This window comes from Callionymus lyra, chromosome 5, assembly GCF_982586985.1.
Source record: "Callionymus lyra chromosome 5, fCalLyr1.hap1.1, whole genome shotgun sequence".
Classification (NCBI taxonomy): Eukaryota; Metazoa; Chordata; class Actinopteri; order Syngnathiformes; family Callionymidae; genus Callionymus; species Callionymus lyra.
The window spans coordinates 25072936-25095930 of record NC_141822.1 but is presented as its reverse complement, the minus strand read 5'-3'; the positions used below and the strand labels follow the sequence as shown (position 1 = coordinate 25095930).

Genomic DNA, 22995 nt, shown 5'->3' with positions numbered 1-22995 from the left:
AGGTTTTAGAAGAAAAGTACAAGAGATGTAGGCAAGAATCTCTCCTCACCTGACCAAAGACTTCTTCATTGACAGTGAAGGTGAGGTCCAGCATGTCCTCGATGTCGTTATCCTTCATCCACTGAAGCGACTGATGGAACTCCTCGTCCAGGTACTCCAGGTCGCTGAGGTCACAGGGACTAAAGTGGCCACATACGAACTATGATTAGAATTGATGTTGATCCAACTATCGTCCGATGGAAAGGGGTCATCCTTACATACGAAGTAGACCTTTATAGAAAGGTCTGGTGAAGAAGGCGTCCAGCAAGTATTGGTGAATGAGAGCCAGACCTAGAATGCGACCACTGAACCGAAACCTGGATGGAAACATTCACATGGAAGGAGCAAGAAATAATTATCTGACAGATAAGAGAAGCTCACCATTCATGGTGATTGTCGACAAAGGCAGACATGGGGCTGATCTGGACTGTGTACGTGTCGTTGGCCGAGTACTCAAACAGACCATAATAAGGGTTGAACAACTCCCTGGAGACCAGGAAAAAGAATTCCCTGGACGGTCCGCTGTAGTCCAGCCTGCAACAACAACGAGTCGTGACCTCAGGGAAAACACACTTTATAGACGAGAAGTTTTTAAACACGGATTTATTCTCACCCTTCCTCGCCCACGAAGCTCACGTACAACTTGCTCCGCTGCAGGTCTTTACGAGAGTAACACATGATCTGGTTGAAGGCGTCTTCCAGCAGATGGTCTCGACGGATAATCAATCTGAACAAGCGCAGACGGGGGTCAAAGGTCAGTTGATACAAGTTGATAATGAGTTGCGGACAGTACTTACTTTAGCTTCCCTGGTCCCTGACCATAGCCTTTGGTTTCCAGCTTCCGGTAGAAGTTGCGTAGTTTGGCCTCAAAGTCTCTCTTGTACGGAGCCGGAGCCCTCGCGTTTGCTCTCTGAGTGCCTGGAGGCAACAGAGAGAAGACGAAAGAGGAAATAAATGAGCTTAGGTTTTTAACCATTTTTCTTCATGTTGTCATTTACACGTTATATTAAGTGACTTTTAGAGAGGGGCCGTCAAGCCAACAGAAAGAAATAACAATTTCCTCCAGCTCCTTCAGTGGCAGGCTCAGGCACCCCCAGTGTAGCACGGAGCGTTGTAGAAGGTCCTTCATCCCAACTGGTGTCAGGATATTTAACTCTCTACTTTAAATATCCTGATGTTAATCCGTAGTGTGTTTTTCTTCTTGTGTGTTTTTATTTTTTGTTTTTATTTTATTTTATTTTATTTTATTTTATTTTATTTTATTTTATTTTATTCTATTTTATTTTGTTAATAGTGTTAATTTTCTAATATTGTAAATAATTTGTATATTTTTAAGATCGTTTTATTTTATTTTATTATCTCTTTTATTATTTCTTTTTTTCCTTGCACTTTATTTTCAATTGTGCTGCTGTTGTAAAAGTGTGTTTCCCCTCTGGGGATGAATAAACATTTTCTATTCTATTCTATTCAATGTTTCTTTTTTTTAAAGGCTTCATGCCATGACATTTTATATACAAGCTAAATAAGTTACAATTTACGTTTGTTATCCATTAGAAAACAATTTAAAAAAAAAAAGATAAAATCCATGTTTATTTTCTAAATATTTATTTCTTTAGAGGCTTATTATTGTGATGAAAAATAAATACTCACATAAAGTAAAACAAATACAACTTCTTGTTCTATGCATTTCAACATTTCACCCCATGATCGCCTCGTAAATACAGTCAAAGGGCCACATGACCCCCGACCCCAGGTTTGTTTTTAAGGTCCCACCTGGCGAGTTCTGTGGCGAAGAGACCGGAGACCCCCGAGGTGACTGACAGTAGCTGGGGTGAAGTAAGGCATGAGGAGGCACGTAGGACATCACCTCCTCTTCGAATAAACTGCAGACATTTGAAAGGAAGGTAAGGCCAGAACTAAAACGGGGGCAACGAGTGAGTCGTGACGTTCAAAAATAGATTATTGTCACCTTAGCAGTATGACGAGGTCGGCGTCTCCCGACAGCCTTGCCAAACCTGAGACTCCATCTGTGCGGATCAGCTGCACCTTCTCCCTGTCGACGTATGAAAAAAGCCGTTCTCATCTCCACATAAAGAGAAGTTTTATCTTAACACTAAAGGTTTAAAGTGGTCGTTTATTCCAAAGGTTACCTTCTGAAAACGTTTAAAATCTGTGAAGATCTTTTTATTTCTTCCCAGCAAAAGAGTGCTTCTGTACCTGAGTGAATGGTTGCGGTTGATGTCGGGTTGTCTCTCTTGCAGGATCTCAAACACGTTCGGTTGTCGTAGGAACGACACAATCTTGTCATTGTACGCTAAAATAAAGGAGAAGACGTGATTGATTAGTCACCAGTTTGACAAAACGTTTAGAAAGTTGGCCTGTATATGGAAGTTTATCAGTGCCGGCAGAATTTTGAAAGGTTGGATTTACTATTTCAAACTTTCAACTTTGAATATTTTTAATTAAAATATTTTTTCTAAGAATTTCATTGTATTCGTGTTAATAATTGATCACAATAATTCCTATATACCAAAGTCGGATTTGTATTTTTTAATAGTGGAATTACACAATTAAAATGCTTTCAAAATGAAATTTACACATAGAGTTTGATATTCTAATCCAATTATTAACTTCTTCATGTGTGTGTTTCTATGCCGTGACATGATCACACTTTTGGCCAATCATGTGTCTTGCAGATGATCAAGTGGTTTGATACACATTTGGAATTCTGTCATGGCATAATTATATCAACATTTTATATTGAATTTAAAAGGCTATGAATTTTAAAAAATTGAATTTCGAAATGTTATTTTTCAATTATTGTAATAAGAATATTAAACCCCATATGTAAATAAAAATGTATTAATTTTAAAGTATTTGAAATAATTTCAATTGAATTATTAACAAAAAAATAAACCTTTCAAAAAATAAATTCTGATCTATTTTTTAAAGCTTATAACAAAATAATAATAAAAAAGAGCAAATCAATTAATAAATAATAAATCCAATATTCTGATGGCACTGAGCTACTTCCATAGATTAATTTGTTTTACTGACCAACAGGTACAATGTCTTGAGGCTGCCCTCTGCTGGAGGAGGTGAAGGTACTCGACGGGCGTGGTAAGACGGGAGGACCTCCATGACGAGAGTCTTCACTAGCCTACGAGTGAGAATAAGAGAGTTAAGATCAGTTTAAATATGGTGTTTATGTGAGAAAAGCGACCCACAAGTCTACGTGGACTGACCTCGCCAGCACTGCGGCTCCGCTGGCGGGTCAGGTGTTGCCGGTGTGCCAGGAGGCTCGGGGGTCTGGCGGTCTGGAGAGGCAGCCGGGGGTCGATGAACGTTGTGGCTCGGCAGTTGTGGTCGACAAAGAAAGGCTGCGGAATAAGAAATAAATACAATTACGAAGGTATTTAAAAAGGGTCTGAGAGGAGCGGGTCGGGTCTCCCAACCTTGCCCGTGTGGTCGTGTTTCATCTCCCATCCTCTTGGCAGCTCCAGCTGTTTGTTGGCGAACATGTTGAGGAAGGCCACCAGGTCCCGGTTGTGCTGGTAGCGCTCGAAGTGGTGAGCGTCTCTTCGGACTTTGCTTATCATATGTTTCAGACACGTGTTTGTGGTGAACATGCGGTAGGCACTCTGAAGAAACACACGTGTCAGGGGGGAAGACGTGAGAGAGAGGGAACAGCCACCACAGAGAAAAGAGGTTCATTAGCCGACTTCAGCCAGAGAAAGTGATAAACAATAGTTACAGGTCATTTGAATTTTGTCAATAATTCTGATATTTTTTTAAAATCAATAAAGCTGAATAAAAAGTTGAAATACCCATGACATTAATACTTAATACACAATAAATGTGAAATAACACAAATCAAGTTGAACTTACAATTTCAAATGTTTAAACTTTTTATTCAGATTTTGATGTTTTTGTTTAATTTTTAAGAATTGAATTCAATACATTATATATTGAAGGTTGAATTTGTTGGTTTAATGAATAATTGTATTCAATAATTTTTATATTGAAAGGTTAAATAACTTTTTGAATGTTTTTTAAATAATTTCTAAAAATAAATATTAATATTTTCAAAAGGGTTGTGTAATTGATATTCTAATTCCAATAATTCAAACATATTTTCGAGTATTGTTATTAAATATTTTATTATTCATAGCCTTTAAAAGAATACATTTTTGAATTTATGATTTTTTTGATTGATTATCAGACTAAAACTGTAAAAACAAATAATTATTTTTGGGAAAAAAAATCTTTTTTTTAAATTTAATAATTAATGAAAAAGTAATTAAACAATTTCAAAATACCATATACTTAATACAATAATTAACTAAAAAAAACAATTCAACCTTTCAGTATGGAAACTATTGAATTAATTATTTATTTATTCCAAAAATAATTCAATAATGCTTGAAAAAATAAATGTAAATATCCTGAGGGCACTGATATACCTCCATTTGTTGCTATTAATCTATTTCATGTATTAAGTAATAACAATATTTTAAATGTTCACATAACCAGTCTTAGCTAGAATAAATCTAATTTTCTAATTGTTTCAGGTGTTCATGCAAGAAGCATCATGTGATCACGAAGCCTGACACACGTGCCTAAAATGTATCCGACATCCTGGTCATTATGGCGAGTATGAATATTCTTTTAAAGCGGTGTAGAAGAAGATCGTGTGCGAGGTAGAAATAGACAGATGTTTGGCGGACTAGAGAAAGGAAAAGGAATCCGTACAGGGTTGGAGTGAAGCACAGTGAAGAAGTCCGGGCTGGTGAGGAACCGGGCGCTGGGCGACTGCAGCAACAGGGTGAGTCGAGACCTGGAGCTGGCCGGGGTCACGGTGCTATCCCGTCGCAGCTCTGAGACGAAACAGTTGAATGAATGGTCCGATCTGCTAAGAGCCGAGAGGTGACTCAAGGCTACCTGACGAGGACGGTGGCAGATCAGTCTCATCCGCGGGCAACTCCCCGGCCGGGACCGCCTCTGGCCTGTTGTCGTTGGTTATGGTCCTTCTTATGCTCTGATATCTGAGGAAACCATGGATTTAAAAAAAAACCCCTCTTTGTGTCGTCCAAGCGTGTAAAATACCTTCGGTTCAGCTGCTCCATCTGCTGTATGGAATTGGATCTCTGCAGGGTCTGTGGGGCCGGTGGAGCGGTGGGCCGCTGCCATGTCGTGGTTCTGTTCACATGATCCACATAAAAGATTCGCCCGTGGCTGTCGATACGAGCCTCCCAGTCTGGGGTAGAGACGTGGTGGTTAGTGCCGTGGGGAGTAAGTAGACGAGAATACAGCTGCTGTCCAGTATATTCTCGTTGATGTTTCTTGGAGGGTTAATGGAGATTATTACTTTAAATTATTAAAACACGGTCAATTCAATCTGTTTAAAACTGTAAGATGAAACCATTCCATTCCATAGAAATGTTTCTAATACAATAGAAAAACATACATTGTCATTATTTTTCTTAAGTAAGATTAGCTAAACTATACCCAAATAATGTGTTAGATTCAAACAACAGGAGTGAAATAAAGGGCATCAACATTTACTTTTATTCTCTCTTGAAATCTTATTTATTAAACTGGAAAAACCCTTGTCCTTACAGTAATATATGGAGACATCACTTAGATAAGATGTGTCTTCCCTTTTTGGACTGTGCAACATATAGACTGTGACTCTGTGAAGCTATAATAATAATATATGAAATAACTATATATCTAAAAGTCTGTGGTAAATCTGCATATGTACACTCAATTATTTTGATTTTTCATTTGTAATGTTTATAGTTTTTTGGTCTTTTTGTAATCTTGTAGTACTGTATTTGTTACCAATATTATTACTATCATAGTTACCTTTTTGCTATTTTTGGTTTGTAGGGAAATAAAACTGTTAACTGTATTCCTGACAAGATGATCAATAAATATATTAAATAAATTAAGAAAAACAACTGTCTGACAGGTCAAGACTTTCACCGTTGAAATTAAGGTACTATAGGAATTATAAAATGAGTTTTATTAGTGAGTAGCTTATTTAGGTCAGGTGGAATTTCAGAAGAGAAATCAAAAAACTTTATGCGGTGTAAAAATAACCAAAAAAATTAAGTTAAAATGTTTATCCATACAAATTAAATTAAATTTGATATACAGTGGTCCTTCGCTATAACGCGGTTTAGCTATGGCAGCCTGGCAGATATTTTTGTGTGTAACTTTGCATGTTTGAACACACATTGTGTTCTGTGTCCTGATAATCGAATTGAGTACAAAATGCGTTCAGCAAGCCAGATTTACATAAAAACTACCAATCACTTCTGCACTTGGAAAAAAAACATCTGCACGAGGCCTTCAGAGGAAAAAGAGGTTACAGCGGAGCTGCGCCAGGACAAAGAGGCACCATCAGAGGAACTGTGATATACGCGTGAGTTACTGGTAATAATTAATAATCTTTTGGGTCAAACCTCGTAGATTGATTATTAAAATTAAATTTGCTAAAAATGTTTGGGCTTGAAAACAGGTTTTGATCTATGGTTTTATTAACTAATATTGTACTTGTTTTTTTTAATCCGCGAAAGTTTGAACTTTGAGAATATGTATAAAAGTGTGTAGTTAGGGGTTTTACAGCCTTAAACATGTATAATAATTGTAAAAAATAAAGCTCATTATTTCGTGGATTTCATCTATTGCGGGTTATTTTTAGAACGTGTGCCCGGCGATAAACGAGTGACCACTGTATCATAAGAAATGGTATTTACACATTTTAAATAAATAAAAATGTACACATTAAAACAGAGCACTCTTTCTACCAGCTTCTATTTCCACTGCACGCTCTTACTTGGGGGGAGGGGCTCGTCCACCCTCTGGTAGCGACTGATGTCGTGCCGGACAGACGGCAGGTTGCGAACAGACTGGTGGCCGTTGACTGCAGCTGTTGCACCTACAGACCGACACAGAAATGTTGCTACGAGGAGAATCCATTTATATCCTTTAACGTCTTATATATATATAGACTCACCTTCTTCTCTTTCTGCAGAACTGGTCTCCTGGTTCTGGGCTCCACTTTCAGACCGCCTTCTCCACACCTCCAGCTGCCCCTCGTCCTCCTGCTCCCCGGGTCGCTCCACACTTCCACCCGTCGCACCTGGACACAAGGACAAGTTTTAACTCTTACTCAAAAAATAAAATAAATAGAAGAATATAATATATCACTTGTCAGTGTTTGTACCTGAAATTATAAATCTGTCTTTTTTTATTTGTAAATCAAATAAGGTAAAAAATATGAATACAATTATATACCTTGAGTTTTTATATTAAAAATACAAATAAATAAAACATGATTTTCTTAAATTACTTACAGGTTAATAACTAGAGCCAAGATACAATGATTGGGCAAATAAACTTCAAAATCTGCTTTTGAAATAGTGAGATGTTAAAAACAAAACCACTATCGAAAAAATGTATATATATTGAAAGAGATTCATGAAATTTCCCAGTCAACCTTGAGTCTAAACAGTTTTTTTTTTAATGTAACATTCAAAATTATAATGACAAATATTTTTAGTTTATTTTTAATTATTTTTAAAGATTGTTTTAACATTAAAAAAAAAATCATATTTTATTCTAATTTTAATTGAAAACACAAAGACATTTCTCAACTCTATACACACTCTTCATGTTCCTTTAAAGACATGGCTTCATTGCTTGCTGTACAATTTCATGACTGTAACACTTTTTTTCTTTTAAAGACACTGTAAAGCTCTATAGAAATAATATCAACATGACCATGACTAACTTTGTATAATTCATCACAATCTCAATCTAAACGTTTATAAAAAGAAAACAAACCAAATAACAAAAATAAAGTTTTTAATTTTTTCAATCCTGGTGATTTCAATGGTTGCCTGTTTAAATCCCAATACCTTCAGTAGCTCCTATGTCGGCCATGTTGGAACCCCCTGAGGATCCTCCCGCCACAGGCCCGTTTGCCTCGCTGCTCGACGACTCCACACCTTCTTCTTCTGCCTTTGGAGCCACTTCTTTTCTGGTCTCCACCTCCTGAAGTAAAAGCAGATGTGTGGTGATCAGAACATTACTTTCAGAAACATCTAGCCTGTGAACCCTCACCGGTATGGGTGAGAGCGGACAGTTGCTTAGCGAGGAGTTGCAGATGCCACCGTGAATGACGCTGGTTCGGTTCTGCTCCCGAACGGACTCCACAGTCTGCAGCGGCTCCTCCACGTCAGTCCCTCCAGATGCTTCCAGGTGTTCACCACCAGAAGATCCTCCGGCCTGGACTTCCACGTCAGACACAGCAGCCTCCGCCTCGGACCCTGCAGAAGCTTCCGTTGTCACGCCGGCTCCGGTCGTCCCTCCAACGGCCCCTCTCTCTTGCTGTTGCTCAAGAGCGGCTGCCGGTTCGGATCCCGCGGCGCCCGAGCTCTTCCCCTCCTGCGACGGTCCCGGCGTCTCCTCGTCCTCGTCGGAGTCGATGTGCAGCATGGCGTTGAGTCTCGTGTCCGTCGGGAAACTGGAGCGCAGTTTGGGGAGCGGCCCCACCGGGGGTCTGTCGCCGGGACTCCGGGGGGATTCAAGGGTGTCCAGGTAGTCGTTGAGTGACACCTGTCTGTGCGTGTGCGGAATCAGAGGCGGGAAAACATCTTCGGGCCCGGAGGAATCTCGCCACACCGAGTCGCTGTAGCCGCAAGCTCCGTTCACCATCTGCGGGCCCTCGTCTGAAATACTCGGCGAGGCCCCGTACAGCATCCTGGTGGATGAAGAGGGGTGCGGGAGGTCTTCGTCGTCAGAGGGGCTTCCTGGATCCATGTTTATTGCGCCTCCGATGATTCCCACAGCATCTTTTAAAATGACAGAGTCAGGAAAAAAACACATGTAAGTGATTTCTCTTGTATTTTGAGGTAAAAAACGCAGTTTCACCTTCATGTCCAGTGGAAGTGATGTCCACTCTGAAGAAGAGCTGCCCACTGACATGATCCGTAGGAAGTCGGCGACACAGACTGTAGCTGATTGGCTGCTGGCTGTTGTGTTAAAAATATGAGACAAAAGTGCAAGATAACAATTGTCACTTTCAAACTTTTCTTTTCAGATGTAGGATTTGTGATTGTATTTGCTGGATTTCAGTGACTTACTCCGCTGTTGGTCCTTCCAGGAGTCTCTGTAACGGGATGATCAGCTGACCCAGAAAGCGCTTGATGATTGGTCGGCTCTTGGCAAACTTGTCTTTCACTTCAATCTCCAGGACGTCACTCATGAGAGCAACGAAGGTGTATTTCTATGGAGGAAAGATTTGGAGATTATTTGATTATCTTAAATGTCAAAAAAAGAGTGCGATAAAAGAAAAGGAATTAAAAAAAAGGAAGGAATTCTTGACGATTATGAACTTGAGGAAATTATTGTCACAAAAATGTACAATCTTAATGCAAATATGTCCCTTATTTATTCATTTGTGAATTGATTAAAAGAATGAACACTGTCTTTTGTCGGAATAAGAGGTTTTCTTGGGTCTTGATCTAATCAGATAAATAATATATTCATGCTACCTATTAAAACAAGCAAAAATATTTCTCCAAATAGGTTTTTCAGATGGGTTCAATTAGTTTATTAGAGAGGGAGATAATGTTTAGGCATATACAAAATGACCAAGGCAGTTTTACTAAATGTATAAATCTTATATATTGTAAAATTTTAGACATCTAGCATCTCGGTTCATAAATGTTGTCACACAAAAAGATTTAACTCTCTTAACCTTCCCTCAACTAAAAAAGTCGCCCATATTGTGATGAAAAAGGTGCTATAGATGTTTCTTCCCAAATATTCTTCCTTCATGGGTTATTTTTAGACTGTGTATTTATGTGTTTTTGTGCGACTGTGCCAACCTCTCCGTGCCACACAGGATTTGTAGTGTTGGCAATGATGGACGTTCTGCGCTCCTGGCCGTGGTGAGTAAATTTTGGGAGCCCGCTCCTTTTCCCCGGCAGAATGGACATCTTCAGGTAAGGATCCGGGTTGAAAAACATGCCCTTTTTCAGGCCGACCGCTCGGATGTCTGCGACAGAAATCCCGTATCGAAAGTTAGAGAGTGAATTTGAGTGGTGGGTAAGCGTTCATGAAATGTACCGACCTGACAGAGTAAAGCTCACAAGCTTGCGACAAAGTTCAGGTCCCGGCTGGTCCAGCACCTGCCCCTCACTTCCCACCTGAATAATTATACATTTATCATAAAAATCACATGAAAATGTAGTATAATCAGAGAAAAAAAGGAGATTTTGCCAGTTTTAGTTAAAACTATGGGATATACTTAAATATAAATATTCACTTGACAGTTTTCCTGCAACTAAATCATTAAAAAAAAAGCCAATATATTGTTTTCCTGTATCGTATACATAGCTAATACACTCCCTTAGTTAAAAAAAATGAAGCTTTGAAATGAGTAGAGAAATTGTCAATGTTTGTTTGGACTGTTAAAGAGTTACATTTATCCGTTCCAAGGATTCCAGCTTCATCAAGCAACAAATGAGGGGAGTACACTATAATTATACAATAACAAGCGAGTCTATTGTCTTCAAGTTTTGCCGAGATCTGAGAGGTATATGAAGGAAGTACCAGGACTCCAGGGTTCTTGACTGTTATACAAGGAGTGGTTGCTCTCAGCGCTCCACTCACACCATGATAGTATTTGAAGCAGATCTTCGTCTCGGCTGAAGAAAGATCACATGGAATGCTTTTAAAAAAAATGATCTTTTTATTTGGAGATTTAAAGACAAAATCGAGTCAACGTACAGTCCATGAAGTAGGGTTCCGCCTCCAGCCGCCACACAATTTGTCCTTTCTGGGTCCCGTTCACCCCTCGGTTCTTGGAGTCCCACACATTGGCGACACATGTCTCATCTGGAAAATATGCATTTTTTTTATGAGGGATACAAGTTTGGATTTAGTTAACGCAACTCAATCTGGACAAATAATTAAATGGAATTGATGTGTTCATGTCAAATGTAGGGGATGGTTGGGGCCCTTGAAAGCCTCAATATCCAAATGATTCTCCTTTGATCGCTAAACATTAGCAGATGGAGATCATGAAGGTCAAGAATAAATCTAGAGATGTCAAAAGATTGATGCAGATGGAAGGGAGTTTGATCATAGATAAGAACAGAAATATAGTTTTGTGCTCAAAGAACAGTGCAGTTCTTGTGCTCTAAGGGGCGTTAAGTGGTGAAAGAATGAACAATTTGCACATTATGCTAGAATTAGCAAGTAAGACTGATTAACTTAAGGTTCTTGATAAGCTGTTGTTTTGCTTGCCAACTGGACTGAGCACACAATTTTGGCCCCTTGTGTGAATGAGTTTGACACTTTGGACATTTGCTGCAAATGTACAAGGCAGAGAAGTTAAGTTGCAATGTTTCCATTAAGATGTTTATAATAAAGATAAATTGGCAAAAATATAAGCTGTTAAAATATGAATACAGTCTGCGGGAAGAAAGAAGACATATTTTACTCTTAATAAAAGTAATAAAATATTAAAATACTCTTAATTTGTTTAAATCTTGTGGTTTCAGAATTCGTTTTTGAACATAATACAATAATATTGAGAGATTGAATTTGTTTTTTTTATTAAATTTGATCATTTTTATATTGAAGGATTGGATTAAGAAAGTCTAATTCTAATAATTCATAAAATAAATGTACTAAATTAAATATTTGTGATATTTAATGTAAAAATGATGTATTAAATTTAGAACAGATGTATTGTACCAACATATCATGTGGTGGAAACACAAAGAAGCTCTAAATAACCATTAATTACTTACTTACAGTATATGGAAGTTCCTTTCAATCACAAATAGCTTACATTTAAGGCACACAATTCAAAGCAAAAACATTAAAATGATCCTAGAACATAAACCTATATACAGGTCATTCCAGCCAGCTTTCTAAGGGAACACCTTAAGAATAAATGCTTTATTCTATTCTTTCTTTTCTGATGCCGAGAAAAAATTCAGAGGCGAGAACCATTGCCTTAGATGTGGAAAAGAAAATCAAAATATTGCTGAACGACAGATACGGAGGAACAGGATGAATCCTCTCATCAAATGTCAATTACAGGAGAGGAAAAGTGGTGACTTCCATTAACAAGACACCAGCAGAGCCTCGGGTTCCTGAGGAATACCCTGGCGACATGTAATAAAGCATATCACAGCCTGCAGCTGTCAAGGCATCAAACATTAATGTCCACATCCTGAGTAAAGGATGAAAAATGGCTTCCATCCCAATGGATCAATCCGTCACCAGCCCCCGCTGTTACCTTACGTACGGATCTGTCACTGGCCCTCCGTCATACCGGGGCGACATCAAGCCGGCGCCTTTGTTGGTGACAACAAATGAGCCTTCCTCATACGTGACCTGGTGACCTCTCATCTTCTAAAGCACTGTAGGCCACCGTGAAAACTGTGACACACATTTGTATTATTTATCTCACACTCAGGTCAGAGACACAGCAGGGTTGAGGTTATGGATCTCAGAGGCTGCTCGGTAGGAAAATGGCCGAGGGCCAGGCCTGGAACGGGGAATCATCTCAGGGGAAGAGGAATCCCAGAAATACCCGGCTTGAATCAATAGCCACGGAGAGCTCCAGAGTGAGTGGAGGAATGAAGAGGTCATATTTCAACAGTTCTTCTTGAGAGGAAAGATTGTTCACAAGAACATGGGTTTGGAATGACCTTGTCTTATTTTGACTTAAGTGTCCCTTTCGTTTTAGAATTGGATACCAGCGGGAACATTAGTTCAACAACATGTCCTACATGCTGCTGTACACAAGTCTAAGAACTACAGATCATTGTGAGTATAACCCCTGATGTTGATGCTCTCTTATCTAATAACAAAACACACAGAACCACCACTGGGATGGACAGACTCCTCTTACCCAGATGTGTTACAGATGATACTTTGTGCCGTGTTATCTCTTACACATCATATTTGTGTAGCACCCATGGAACAACATGGTAGATAACTGGATAAAAATGGTGAGAAACCATTTTAATTGGCTTTCTTTATAGAATTAAAGATTTTTATAAACAGTTCACATGTCATCACGATCAGAGATAAGCAACTGTTTCATCCTTAATGTCGGATCACATTCAAGTCAGAATTGTCAAAGCTAAAAACCACTTTGGAAACACTACTAAGTCTTAGGAAAGAAAGTAACAATAAGCTCCATTCTCTGCATGTTTAATAATGAAACTTTATGGTTTCAACTAGTGATGGTCTGATGAAGCTTCATGAAACAGTGTCATGTTGTTTAGAGGTCAGTAGGTGGCGCCATCATTTTACAAATGATGTGAAGTTTCATAGGAACAGCTGTTCAAAACAAAGGAAAATAGTGCAGAGACCGCCATCTAGTGGACTCTGAAAATAATGACCGTGCTTCATGAAGCAGACCAGCACGTTCATTTTAAGGAAGCTAAATATAACATCTCTAAAAACATTGAGACACTGTTTAGTTGTATCTGCTCATGACTCAACAAGTGCACTGGGAAAAGGCCTAAAAAAAACATGAAGGAAAAGCACCAAATTGAGGAAAATTAGATACTTTGATTCATCAAGTGTCCACTTAAGACTGACCGCAGAAGGACGGGAAGGCACGCAAACACTCAGCCAATGAAAAAACAAAAAAAAGAATAATATGATTTGTATAATAGGGGACGTGGTTTACTTGATTGACAAGTGAGTATAGTAGTCTTTCTCCTCTGAGGATAGGCTCATAGACTGTATAAGCTAGGCCATAGATCCTTAAACTGTTATAATATTGTCTGCTATTTTCATAATTCTGGTGAAGACAAAGTGTCTGGCTGTGTCGGAATAAACTAAAATATACTTGATATGAATGGCCGCGGTATCGTCACCCAATCATTATTCAACCCGCCAAATACGGTAACTTGACCGGACTCCGGATAAGGGGAAGACTGCATTTTCAAGACTTAAGAACCCGCCGTTCGTGGACAAGAGTCCGGGTTCATGGGTGATTTGGTACCGGGTCGCACAGAAAGAAAAAAAGAATTACATTATTACTGTCTAAAAGATGTTGTATTTTTTAAAGCTGGTATTTTCTCTGAAGTAAACTTGGTCAGTGACTCTTGACACATTGTTTCAGTCAAGTTAACTCAAAATATTATGTCTGAAGAAGATCTTCTGTCTAATGCTGACAGTAAACCAGTCTGTGCTGCAAATAAAGCTGGGGTACCCATGTACTAGCAGACAAGTGCCATCGTAGATACTTAAAAATTAAAATTATTTTAAAGAAGTTTATGCTCACCAATGTGGTACAAGCCGATCCAGTCCGTGGCATCTACCTCCTCCTTGATGTCCCAGGAGATGACCAAATGGGTGTGTCCCAGAGTCATCTGATAGGTGGACGCCGTCAGCGAGGACCGGCTGTCAGACGTGACCAGGTCGGTGTCGCTGTTGGCCCTCTGTAGGCCCATCGAAGACGGTTCCGACTGCTCGTCCGCCGTCATACAAGCCGACGCCGACACGCAGGTGCCCACCGTACCCTGCAGCGACAGGCTTCGAAGGTTGTCCGGTCCTATGGTATACGGCCGGGAGTGCGGGTGGCGTCGGCGCACGGCCAGAAGGTGCTCTCGAGCGCTGCTGCCATTGGCCGACGCCGAGGACGGGGAGGCCGAGGAGGAGGAGGCCGTGGCGGCCGTAGCCATGATCACCACCGGCGCGGACGTGGTGTAAGGCGGTGGCGAGAAGCGAGGGGTTGAGGAGGAGAAGTGGTGGTGGTGATGGTGATAATGCTGCTGGTGGTGGTGGTGGTGATGATGGTGGTGGTGAGGGGAGGAAGGAATGGAGGATGGTTGGGGACGAGGGCGGGGGGGGAGGACTGCCGTTGTAAGAGAGGGTCGAATGGTTGACGCCGAGTAAGAAGCTCCAGGAGAGAATGACACAAAAAAAGGTCAATGGAGTTGGAAGGTAACTGATGAGTTGCGACCAGTTCCTGCACGAGTCTGGGCAGCAACAAAATGCTTTTGTTGTGAAAATAACTGAAGCACTCCTCAACGCTGTTCCTTCTCTTAGGACATGTTTGGTCTTTGATGGTTCCTTTAAAAACAAGGCACTTCACAGATCCATAACTTCAGGTGTAGCCCCAGACCTTCCCATGACTGATCCAGCTTTCTTCATCTCTGATCCCCAACAAGCCTCTTGAGAAATTCCAAGAAAGAAATAAAAAGTTTCTTTGTATATCACAACGTTCATGTAGGAAAGTTCTGTAAGGGGCCGGGAAATCTTCAGGGAAGACCTGTGGGGGCAGAAAGAAGAAGTTAATATACATTTTTATTTTTATTTGACATGGTTAAAGAGTGAGTGTTAAACGGACAAATACAACTGAAAATATTATATAATATATACATATACTGTATGTATATTGTTTGTGGGAAACTAAACTAACTTAATCTGGTGTTTTTTGACGCGTTAACTTCTTATTATCTAAAAAGAATTGAACAAATTTTGGTCACAAATGATTAATTAGATCAATTGCAATCATTAGTCTTTTGTTTTACTTATCATTTGTAAGTATTCCATATTATATTATAAAGTACATTCATAAATATTGAGGCATCATTTAAAAATACAGAAAAAAATGGCTCAAAATGAGTATTTAGCCTTACTCTCGGCTCATTCCAACACTTTCTCGAACAGACACAGCGACTCGGAAGAGTAGAGTGTTGTGCTGGTCATCTCTCAGACCCAGTTATTGACCACCACTCATTTCCTCTCGGTCTCACGCTCCCTCACAAGACGAGCGGATGTTCAGTTCGCACACAGACACACCGGAGGCTTTTAAATGAGCTGCGCCTGCTCTGCTGATAGAGCAGGAAGACAATGCGAGATCAGGCTATTAGAGAGTAAATCAAGTTATAGTCTCTCACCAAAAGTTAACAGGAATACACTTTGACAACTTCTAAAGTTTATTTTAAAAAATAATTTATAGTACTTATTTTCAGGAGGGCTAGATTTGTGCCTGATATATAGAGTTCTAAATGTGCCAATACTTGCACCCGCTCGCAGTGTCTGTTATAACATGGACGCCAATAAAAATCGACCCCTTTCACCAGCTGCCATTCAAGCTCACAGTAAATTCCAATGACATTTATAACAAAACACAACCTGCATGCATAAAAATAAACAGTGAACACCTATATGTTTAGAAAAAACAATCAGAACAGAACCAGGATTGTATCACTAAAAAGTTAAAGTGTATACTTGTCGTCCTTTTTCCAAGCACTGGAACATTCTGGGGTTGAAAGTTTGAAGCTTTTCTGTATGTATAATTCAGGTTTGGGTTAAAGGTATTCACAAAATATGACCCAGATATTTTTGCCACTGTCCTGAGACAAGGGCCACAGGGTTTCTCTCCAGGTTAACTTAAATGTTGGTACTATCAACATGTGTTACCCCTGTGTGAGTGTCGTTGACATTAATGAATGTTAAAACATTATTGTGTAATTGAACAGCTCATTTCTGCCTATAACATATTTTGTGCATCCAAATATAATTCCATAAATCACTTTAATCTTTATACTTGGGCATGTTTTAACTATTTGAATAGGAAAAAGGTTGCAGGATTGCACCACATCTAGCTTGTACAACAGACACAGTGGATTACAAATCTATTTTCAAAAATCCATAAAAAGATTGATAGATTCAAATGGGAAACTGGGACACTAAAGTTTTTTTTTGTTATCTACATCCTGAAGGTTGATTTTCTAACAGGAAGATGGAAAGATAAACACCAACAATCAATGGGTATGCTGCCTCTTGACACACACAAGGAACAACTGGACAGAAGTAAACATTGGTGATCAATATCAGGGGAGTTTGACACGTCAGCCTATGTTAAGAAATGAAAGCATCAGCTGATATACATCACTTTACAAATAACAGTTATATTTCCTAAGCTTTTTTGAAAACAAAACCTCAAAAGCTGAGTAACGTATTAAGAAAAGAAGCTGCTGTTGAAAACCCAAACCATTGAGACAATATCCAGAACCAAAGATCTTTATTTAACTAATCAGATTCTGGCTACAATATCGTGCTTTTGACAGGGAAGTGTCCTTGATCTAGCATCGGGATTAAGGAGCGGGAATGGCATGGAGGGCGGATTTAGTGTTGACAGAATGCAGTCTCTAATCTGCTGCATTACCACACGACTTCAATCTGCAGCTGGATTGTCCCAGCTGCTGACGGGCCGTCCCGCTGTGAGGCCGCGCTTCTATCCGGCTGCACGGCCAACATAAAGTCACACTATCGGCGTGAGAATGAAAGTGGGACCCAATAGAGAACATGACCAGGATCATTGGGATTTCAGATCAACACTTTCTAAACTATTCAAGCATGATTGTGATTGTGCAATAGGTGTTGCTCAAATACTTATATAAATAAATGTAAATATGCTTTGTTTAATGGGAGTAAACTATGCTAGTCGTGAAACAACTTTAAATATAATGTTTAAGGAATCCCAGTAAACAAGGCAAAGGGACATAAGCACAGAAATGTTCTGACCTGGAATAGTTACCAGTTTTTTGTGGAGAAAGCCTAGATATAAATCCTGTGTGAACATCCTGCCAAGTATTTCAAAACTATTCCCAAGTCTCTAAGAAGAAACCACCGGAACATCTAAGTAACTCAATGTTTAAAGCAGCAATAAGTAAGATTAAAAATATCGTTTCTGGACTTTCCCTGGTGTCACAAGATTGTAACTGTGGCTTGTCCGTTGCACAGTTGCCATATACAGCACATGCATTTGTTAAAGTGATAGTTCTCCCATTCAAACTTAACTCATTTTCTACTCTCACCCTCATGTCGACTAAGGTTTGGGATTATTTTCAGACACATTTTTGCCTATAACTCTAAAAAGGAACAAATACATGTTTATTTTAACGTAGCGACTGTAGCTCAGTTGGCCCATCTCGAAAGTTGCACCTAAAAACGGCCAAAAAAAACCCCCCGCTGATTCTAATTAAAAAAATTAAAGAAGTCTATATTTTAAGATGATTTGAAGGAGAAGCTGAGAGGCTAACATAATACACAGACAGGAAAAAAACGAGAGCCAGACGCTACATTAAAACAAACATACATTATTGCCTACAATAGGAACAGATTACTCTGAAAAATAATCCCAACCCTTAGTCGACATGAATGTGAGTAGAACATGAATGAAGTTTGAATTTTGGGTGATCTATTACTTACTTTACAAGATAAAGGCTATGTTGTGTGTTCCTTACGTTCATTTCGATTGTCAATTTCGAAATGCAAATCGAAAAACAAATGCATTTTATTTATTTAGTGGGACCTTTAAAAAAAAAAAAAACACCATTTCAGTGAAAAAGCATAATCTTCTAAAATACTATTTATGAATTGCCACAAACCACTAGCATGCTACAATCAGAGCATGTTATTTTAAAGTTAGTTTTTCAAAATATTTTTACTACCATTGCTTTCACAAAATGATCTTTGGTTTTGTGATGGAAGTCGATCACGAGCCTGGACGTGATCAGTGAGTGTCATTGTCGTGGCAGAAACACAGTGACACCATGTTTGCTGTCCAGTGTAGAGACATGGTCTGGGAAAGGTTTCATCTTGGCTGCGTCAACTACACAAAACAAGCTGCCAAAGTCATCATCTAGTGTGGGCAGAAGCAGATGGTTTCAGAGTTATACAGGAGATTGTCGATGTTACACCTTCCTCTTGTCAGGTCTGGAAATAGCAACAACCAAGATAAGACTATGACTCCACCAGTGTCTTGGTTGGTTGGGGTACAGGGGCAACTATACAATATATTTTACGAAACTGTAGTAACGAGGATATATTCGTAGTATTGTTCGAGTACTTGACTCTGGTGTTGCAGAATGTACAGACCACGTGACTTTTGATGAAGTCATAACTGCTTTCATTTGATTTAAAACCAAAATATCAGCTTTCAAATCTACTCAAGTGTATCCTCTCGTCCCCAGTCATTGACAGGATGTTGTGGGATTTTATTTTTCATTTAGCTGTGGAGAACAGATTATATTTGTAGTATTGTTTGAGTACTTGACTCTGGTGTTGCAGAATGTACAGACCACGTGACTCTTGATGAAGTCATAACTGCTTTCATTTGATTTAAAACCAAAATATCAGCTTTCAAATCTACTCAAGTGTATCCTCTCGTCCCCAGTCATTGACAGGATGTTGTGGGATTTCATTTTTCATTTAGCTGTGGAGAACAGATTATATTAGTAGTATTGTTCGAGTACTTGACTCTGGTGTTGCAGAATGTACAGACCACGTGACTTTTGATGAAGTCATAACTGCTTTCATTTGATTTAAAACCAAAATATCAGCTTTCAAATCTACTCAAGTGTATCCTCTTGTCCCCAGTCATTGAGAGGATGTTGTGGGATTTCATTGTTCATTTAGCTGTGAGGAACACAATGACTACTGCCCTCTATAAAGTCAATTGCAACACAAAACAGGGTGAATATTAATTATAAAATATATGCATCAGTTTGATCTTATCAGAAGTGTGAACTCCAGAGAAGCTGATAAACCACAGAGATGTGACGTGAAGACCATTAATCCTCATTGGACTAATCTGATCCATGAAGAGTAGTGAGGTCATTTAGACCCACCGGTGGTTTAATTTAATTTATATTTGACATTGATTTTTGTTTCCAAGGTCGCCCTCCGCAGCTATAAATAGCCGCACCTGTGACTAAAGCTCTTCTTCCACCCCACTCCCGGCCCCTCCTGTCGGTTCACACTGCCCCCATTGACTGGACAGCATGTGACCTCTGACCTCCGTTCGAGAGAGTAACTCAGATTAGTATTCTACACATGAGCCGTGACTAGAGTCTCTTCTTTCAGACATTCAGGAGGGACACGGCTTTCACTGCAAATCACCGCTGTGCGACACCCTCTTCAAGAATACAACTTTCAAAGAGAAGGAACAAAAAGAACCTCACGAAGAGAAAGAGTTTTTTTTATTTTACCAAATGGTATAGGTCCAAGTACACAACCTGTGCACTCCCAGGGGCCTCCTAGCATCCTGTTACTTTCTGCTTTACTTGGTGTTAATAAGAAGTTAAACCTCAAAACAAATTATCTTAACAATATGACTGAATCGACAGAGGCATAAACGAAGATATGACTTTGAGTTCTTTTTACGAAACTTGTGCCTTTAACATCCATTGGATAAATGAGCAAAAATGAGTATGTGAGCTTTATTTGTTGTGGGATTTTATTGTTTATTAAGCTGCCATCCATAGGTTTAAAGTCAAAAATGATCAAACGCTGTCACTTTAACAAATTAATTGTTAATAAAAATAACATTTATGAGCAAAAAAGTGTCAAAAATATAAAGAGATACTAAATATTTCGTTGTAATATGTAAGGATTGCGAGAGATTTGCGACAACACAGCTAGTCTCATACGGAATAGCTGCCAAAATATTTGTTCACAATTAGCTTCTATTTCGTCCCTACTGACCGCCAGAGGCGGTGCTTCAAGCACTGAATGTATGCATCTTGCGCATGCGCAGTTCGAGTTTAATACCAACAAAGTCACCTGTGACCCCTGATGACCCGGAAGGGTATATCTTCCGGTGACATCAGAGGATCTGTTCCTTTTCATCTTCTCGCTGCGCAAGTAGCATGTCACCGAGCTAGCTCAAGGACTAGCTCTTTCGTTGCCGGTAGTCACGCGACTTCTGTCGGAGCTGCGAAACTTTCGCCCTCCAGAGACTGCAACGAACTTTTGACGCGGAGAAGTTGTAGCGGCTCGCCGTGGACACTTCCGGAGATCGTCATCGTTTGGCTGAGTACCAATTTTCTTATCATTGAATATCAGTACAACCTGTTGTGCTCGCTTTTGGTTGTATTTTGATTTATTTCGGTGAACGGAAGCGTACTCGCTCCCTCTCCCGACATTGTACTCTATATTTATATATCATTGAATAAGTACAACCTGTTGTGCTCGCTTTTGGTTGTATTGATTTATTTCGGTGAACGGAAGTGTATTCGCTCCCTCTCCCGACATTGTACTCTATATTTATATATCATTGAATATCAGTACAACCTGTTGTACTCGCTTTGGTTGTATTTTGATTTATTTCGGTGAACGGAAGTGTACTCGCTCCCTCTCCCGACATTGTACTCTATATTTATATATCATTGAATATAAGTACAACCTGTTGTACTCGCTTTTGGCTGTATTTTGATTATTTCGGTGAACGGAAGTGTACTCGCTCCCTCTCCCGACATCGTACTCTATATTTATATTCAATGAATACCAGTACAACCTGTTGTACTCACTTTGGTTGTACTTTTGATTTCTTGGTGACGGCAGTGTTTTCGCTCCCTCTCCCAACATTGTACACTAAATATTTATATATCATTGAATATAAGTACAACCTGTTGTACTCGCTTTTGGCTGTATTTTGATTATTTCGGTGAACGGAAGTGTACTCGCTCCCTCTCCCAACATCGTACACTATATTTATATTCAATGAATACCAGTACAACCGGTTGTACTCACTTTGGTTGTACTTTGATTTCTTGGTGACGGCAGTGTTTTCGCTCCCTCTCCCAACATTGTACAATAAATATTTATATATCGGTACAACCTGTTGTAATCGCTTTTGGTTGTATTTTGATTTCTCTTGGTGACGGCAGTGTTTTCGCTCCCTCTCCCGACATTTATATTGCTGTTTTTTCAGCTACTGAAGTAGATTCTTTTATACTTGTTGGTGACGACTGCATATTCGCTTCCTCTCCCAGCATCTGTGATACTTCTATCTCATATGTGTAACACTTGTTGGTGATGGCTGCGTGTTCGCTTCCTCTCCCAGCATCTGTGATACTTCTATCTCATATGTGTAACACTTGTTGGTGACGACTGCGTATTCGCTTCCTCTCCCAGCATCTGTGATATTTCTATCTCATATGTGTAACACTTGTTGGTGACGACTGCGTATTCGCTTCCTCTCCCAGCATCTGTGATACTTCTATCTCATATGTGTAACACTTGTTGGTGACGACTGCGTATTCGCTTCCTCTCCCAGCATCTGTGATACTTTTATCTCATGTGTAACACTTGTTGGTGACGACTGCGTGTTCGCTTCCTCTCCCAGCATCCGTGATACTACTATCTCATATGTGTAACACTTGTTGGTGACGACTGCGTGTTCGCTTCCTCTCCCAGCATCTGTGATACTTCTATCTCATATGTGTAACACTTGTTGGTGACTACTGCGTATTCGCTTCCTCTCCCAGCATCTGTGATACTTCTATCTCATATGTGTAACACTTGTTGGTGACGACTGCGTATTCGCTTCCTCTCCCAGCATCTGTGATACTTCTATCTCATATGTGTGACACTCGTTGGTGAAGGCTGTTTTCGCTCCCGCTCCCAGCGTTTGTGATAATTCTATCTCATATGTGTAACACTCGTTGGTGAAGGCTGTGTTTTCGCTCCCGCTCCCAGCGTTTGTTGTTTTTTCTCTCTGTGGCCTTTTGCTCGTTGCTAACATGCTTGGCGGCCACTCTTGCTCAGTCTGTTGGCTTCCCTGCAGCCTGAGGATGGCCATGATATGTGTCCCTCATGCCTTGGTCTCGAGCATCTGAGGGAAGGTCTGTCAGAAGATCCCTGTATGAACTGCAGCTTCATGCCCGGGGAAAGAGTTGGGTGATCCTGCTCCTCCTCCAGCCATCTTGGTACCGGAGGAAGATGTAATCCCCATGGCAGCTTCAGCCACTGACTTCGCCGAATATGGAGAGGAGGTGGTGCCACGGCATGTAGCCTCCCACGTCTCCGTGGCAGGTTCCCGTATTTCAGCCCACAGTTCTACTGCTGGTTCTGAAGAAGGCTCAACGGGGCTGTCATTCGTACGGC

At 39.9% G+C, this 22995-nt stretch overlaps 1 protein-coding gene across 3 annotated transcripts in view; it reads right to left on the bottom strand.

The window, feature by feature from the left end:
- The window catches only part of hecw2b (HECT, C2 and WW domain containing E3 ubiquitin protein ligase 2b), a 35679-nt gene that overhangs the window by 4613 nt on the left and 8071 nt on the right, over positions 1-22995 (bottom strand). The window contains exons 2-26 of one of the 3 annotated variants that reach the window (XM_087791591.1): positions 14375-15364; positions 10846-10953; positions 10669-10763; positions 10187-10262; positions 9942-10111; positions 9195-9337; positions 8983-9083; positions 8173-8903; positions 7968-8103; positions 7064-7189; positions 6884-6985; positions 5146-5296; positions 4981-5084; positions 4792-4916; positions 3495-3680; positions 3267-3419; positions 3097-3199; positions 2257-2353; positions 2009-2092; positions 1813-1922; positions 837-957; positions 653-766; positions 421-573; positions 258-356; positions 50-179 (exon numbers count right to left, since the gene is read on the bottom strand). In XM_087791591.1, the coding sequence (XP_087647717.1) occupies positions 50-179; positions 258-356; positions 421-573; positions 653-766; positions 837-957; positions 1813-1922; positions 2009-2092; positions 2257-2353; positions 3097-3199; positions 3267-3419; positions 3495-3680; positions 4792-4916; positions 4981-5084; positions 5146-5296; positions 6884-6985; positions 7064-7189; positions 7968-8103; positions 8173-8903; positions 8983-9083; positions 9195-9337; positions 9942-10111; positions 10187-10262; positions 10669-10763; positions 10846-10953; positions 14375-14774 (3918 nt within the window). In that variant the 5' untranslated portion in view covers positions 14775-15364. The remainder of the gene's footprint in view (positions 1-49; positions 180-257; positions 357-420; positions 574-652; positions 767-836; positions 958-1812; positions 1923-2008; positions 2093-2256; positions 2354-3096; positions 3200-3266; positions 3420-3494; positions 3681-4791; positions 4917-4980; positions 5085-5145; positions 5297-6883; positions 6986-7063; positions 7190-7967; positions 8104-8172; positions 8904-8982; positions 9084-9194; positions 9338-9941; positions 10112-10186; positions 10263-10668; positions 10764-10845; positions 10954-14374; positions 15365-22995) is intronic. The other 2 variants (XM_087791594.1, XM_087791593.1) reach the window with 2 other exon arrangements.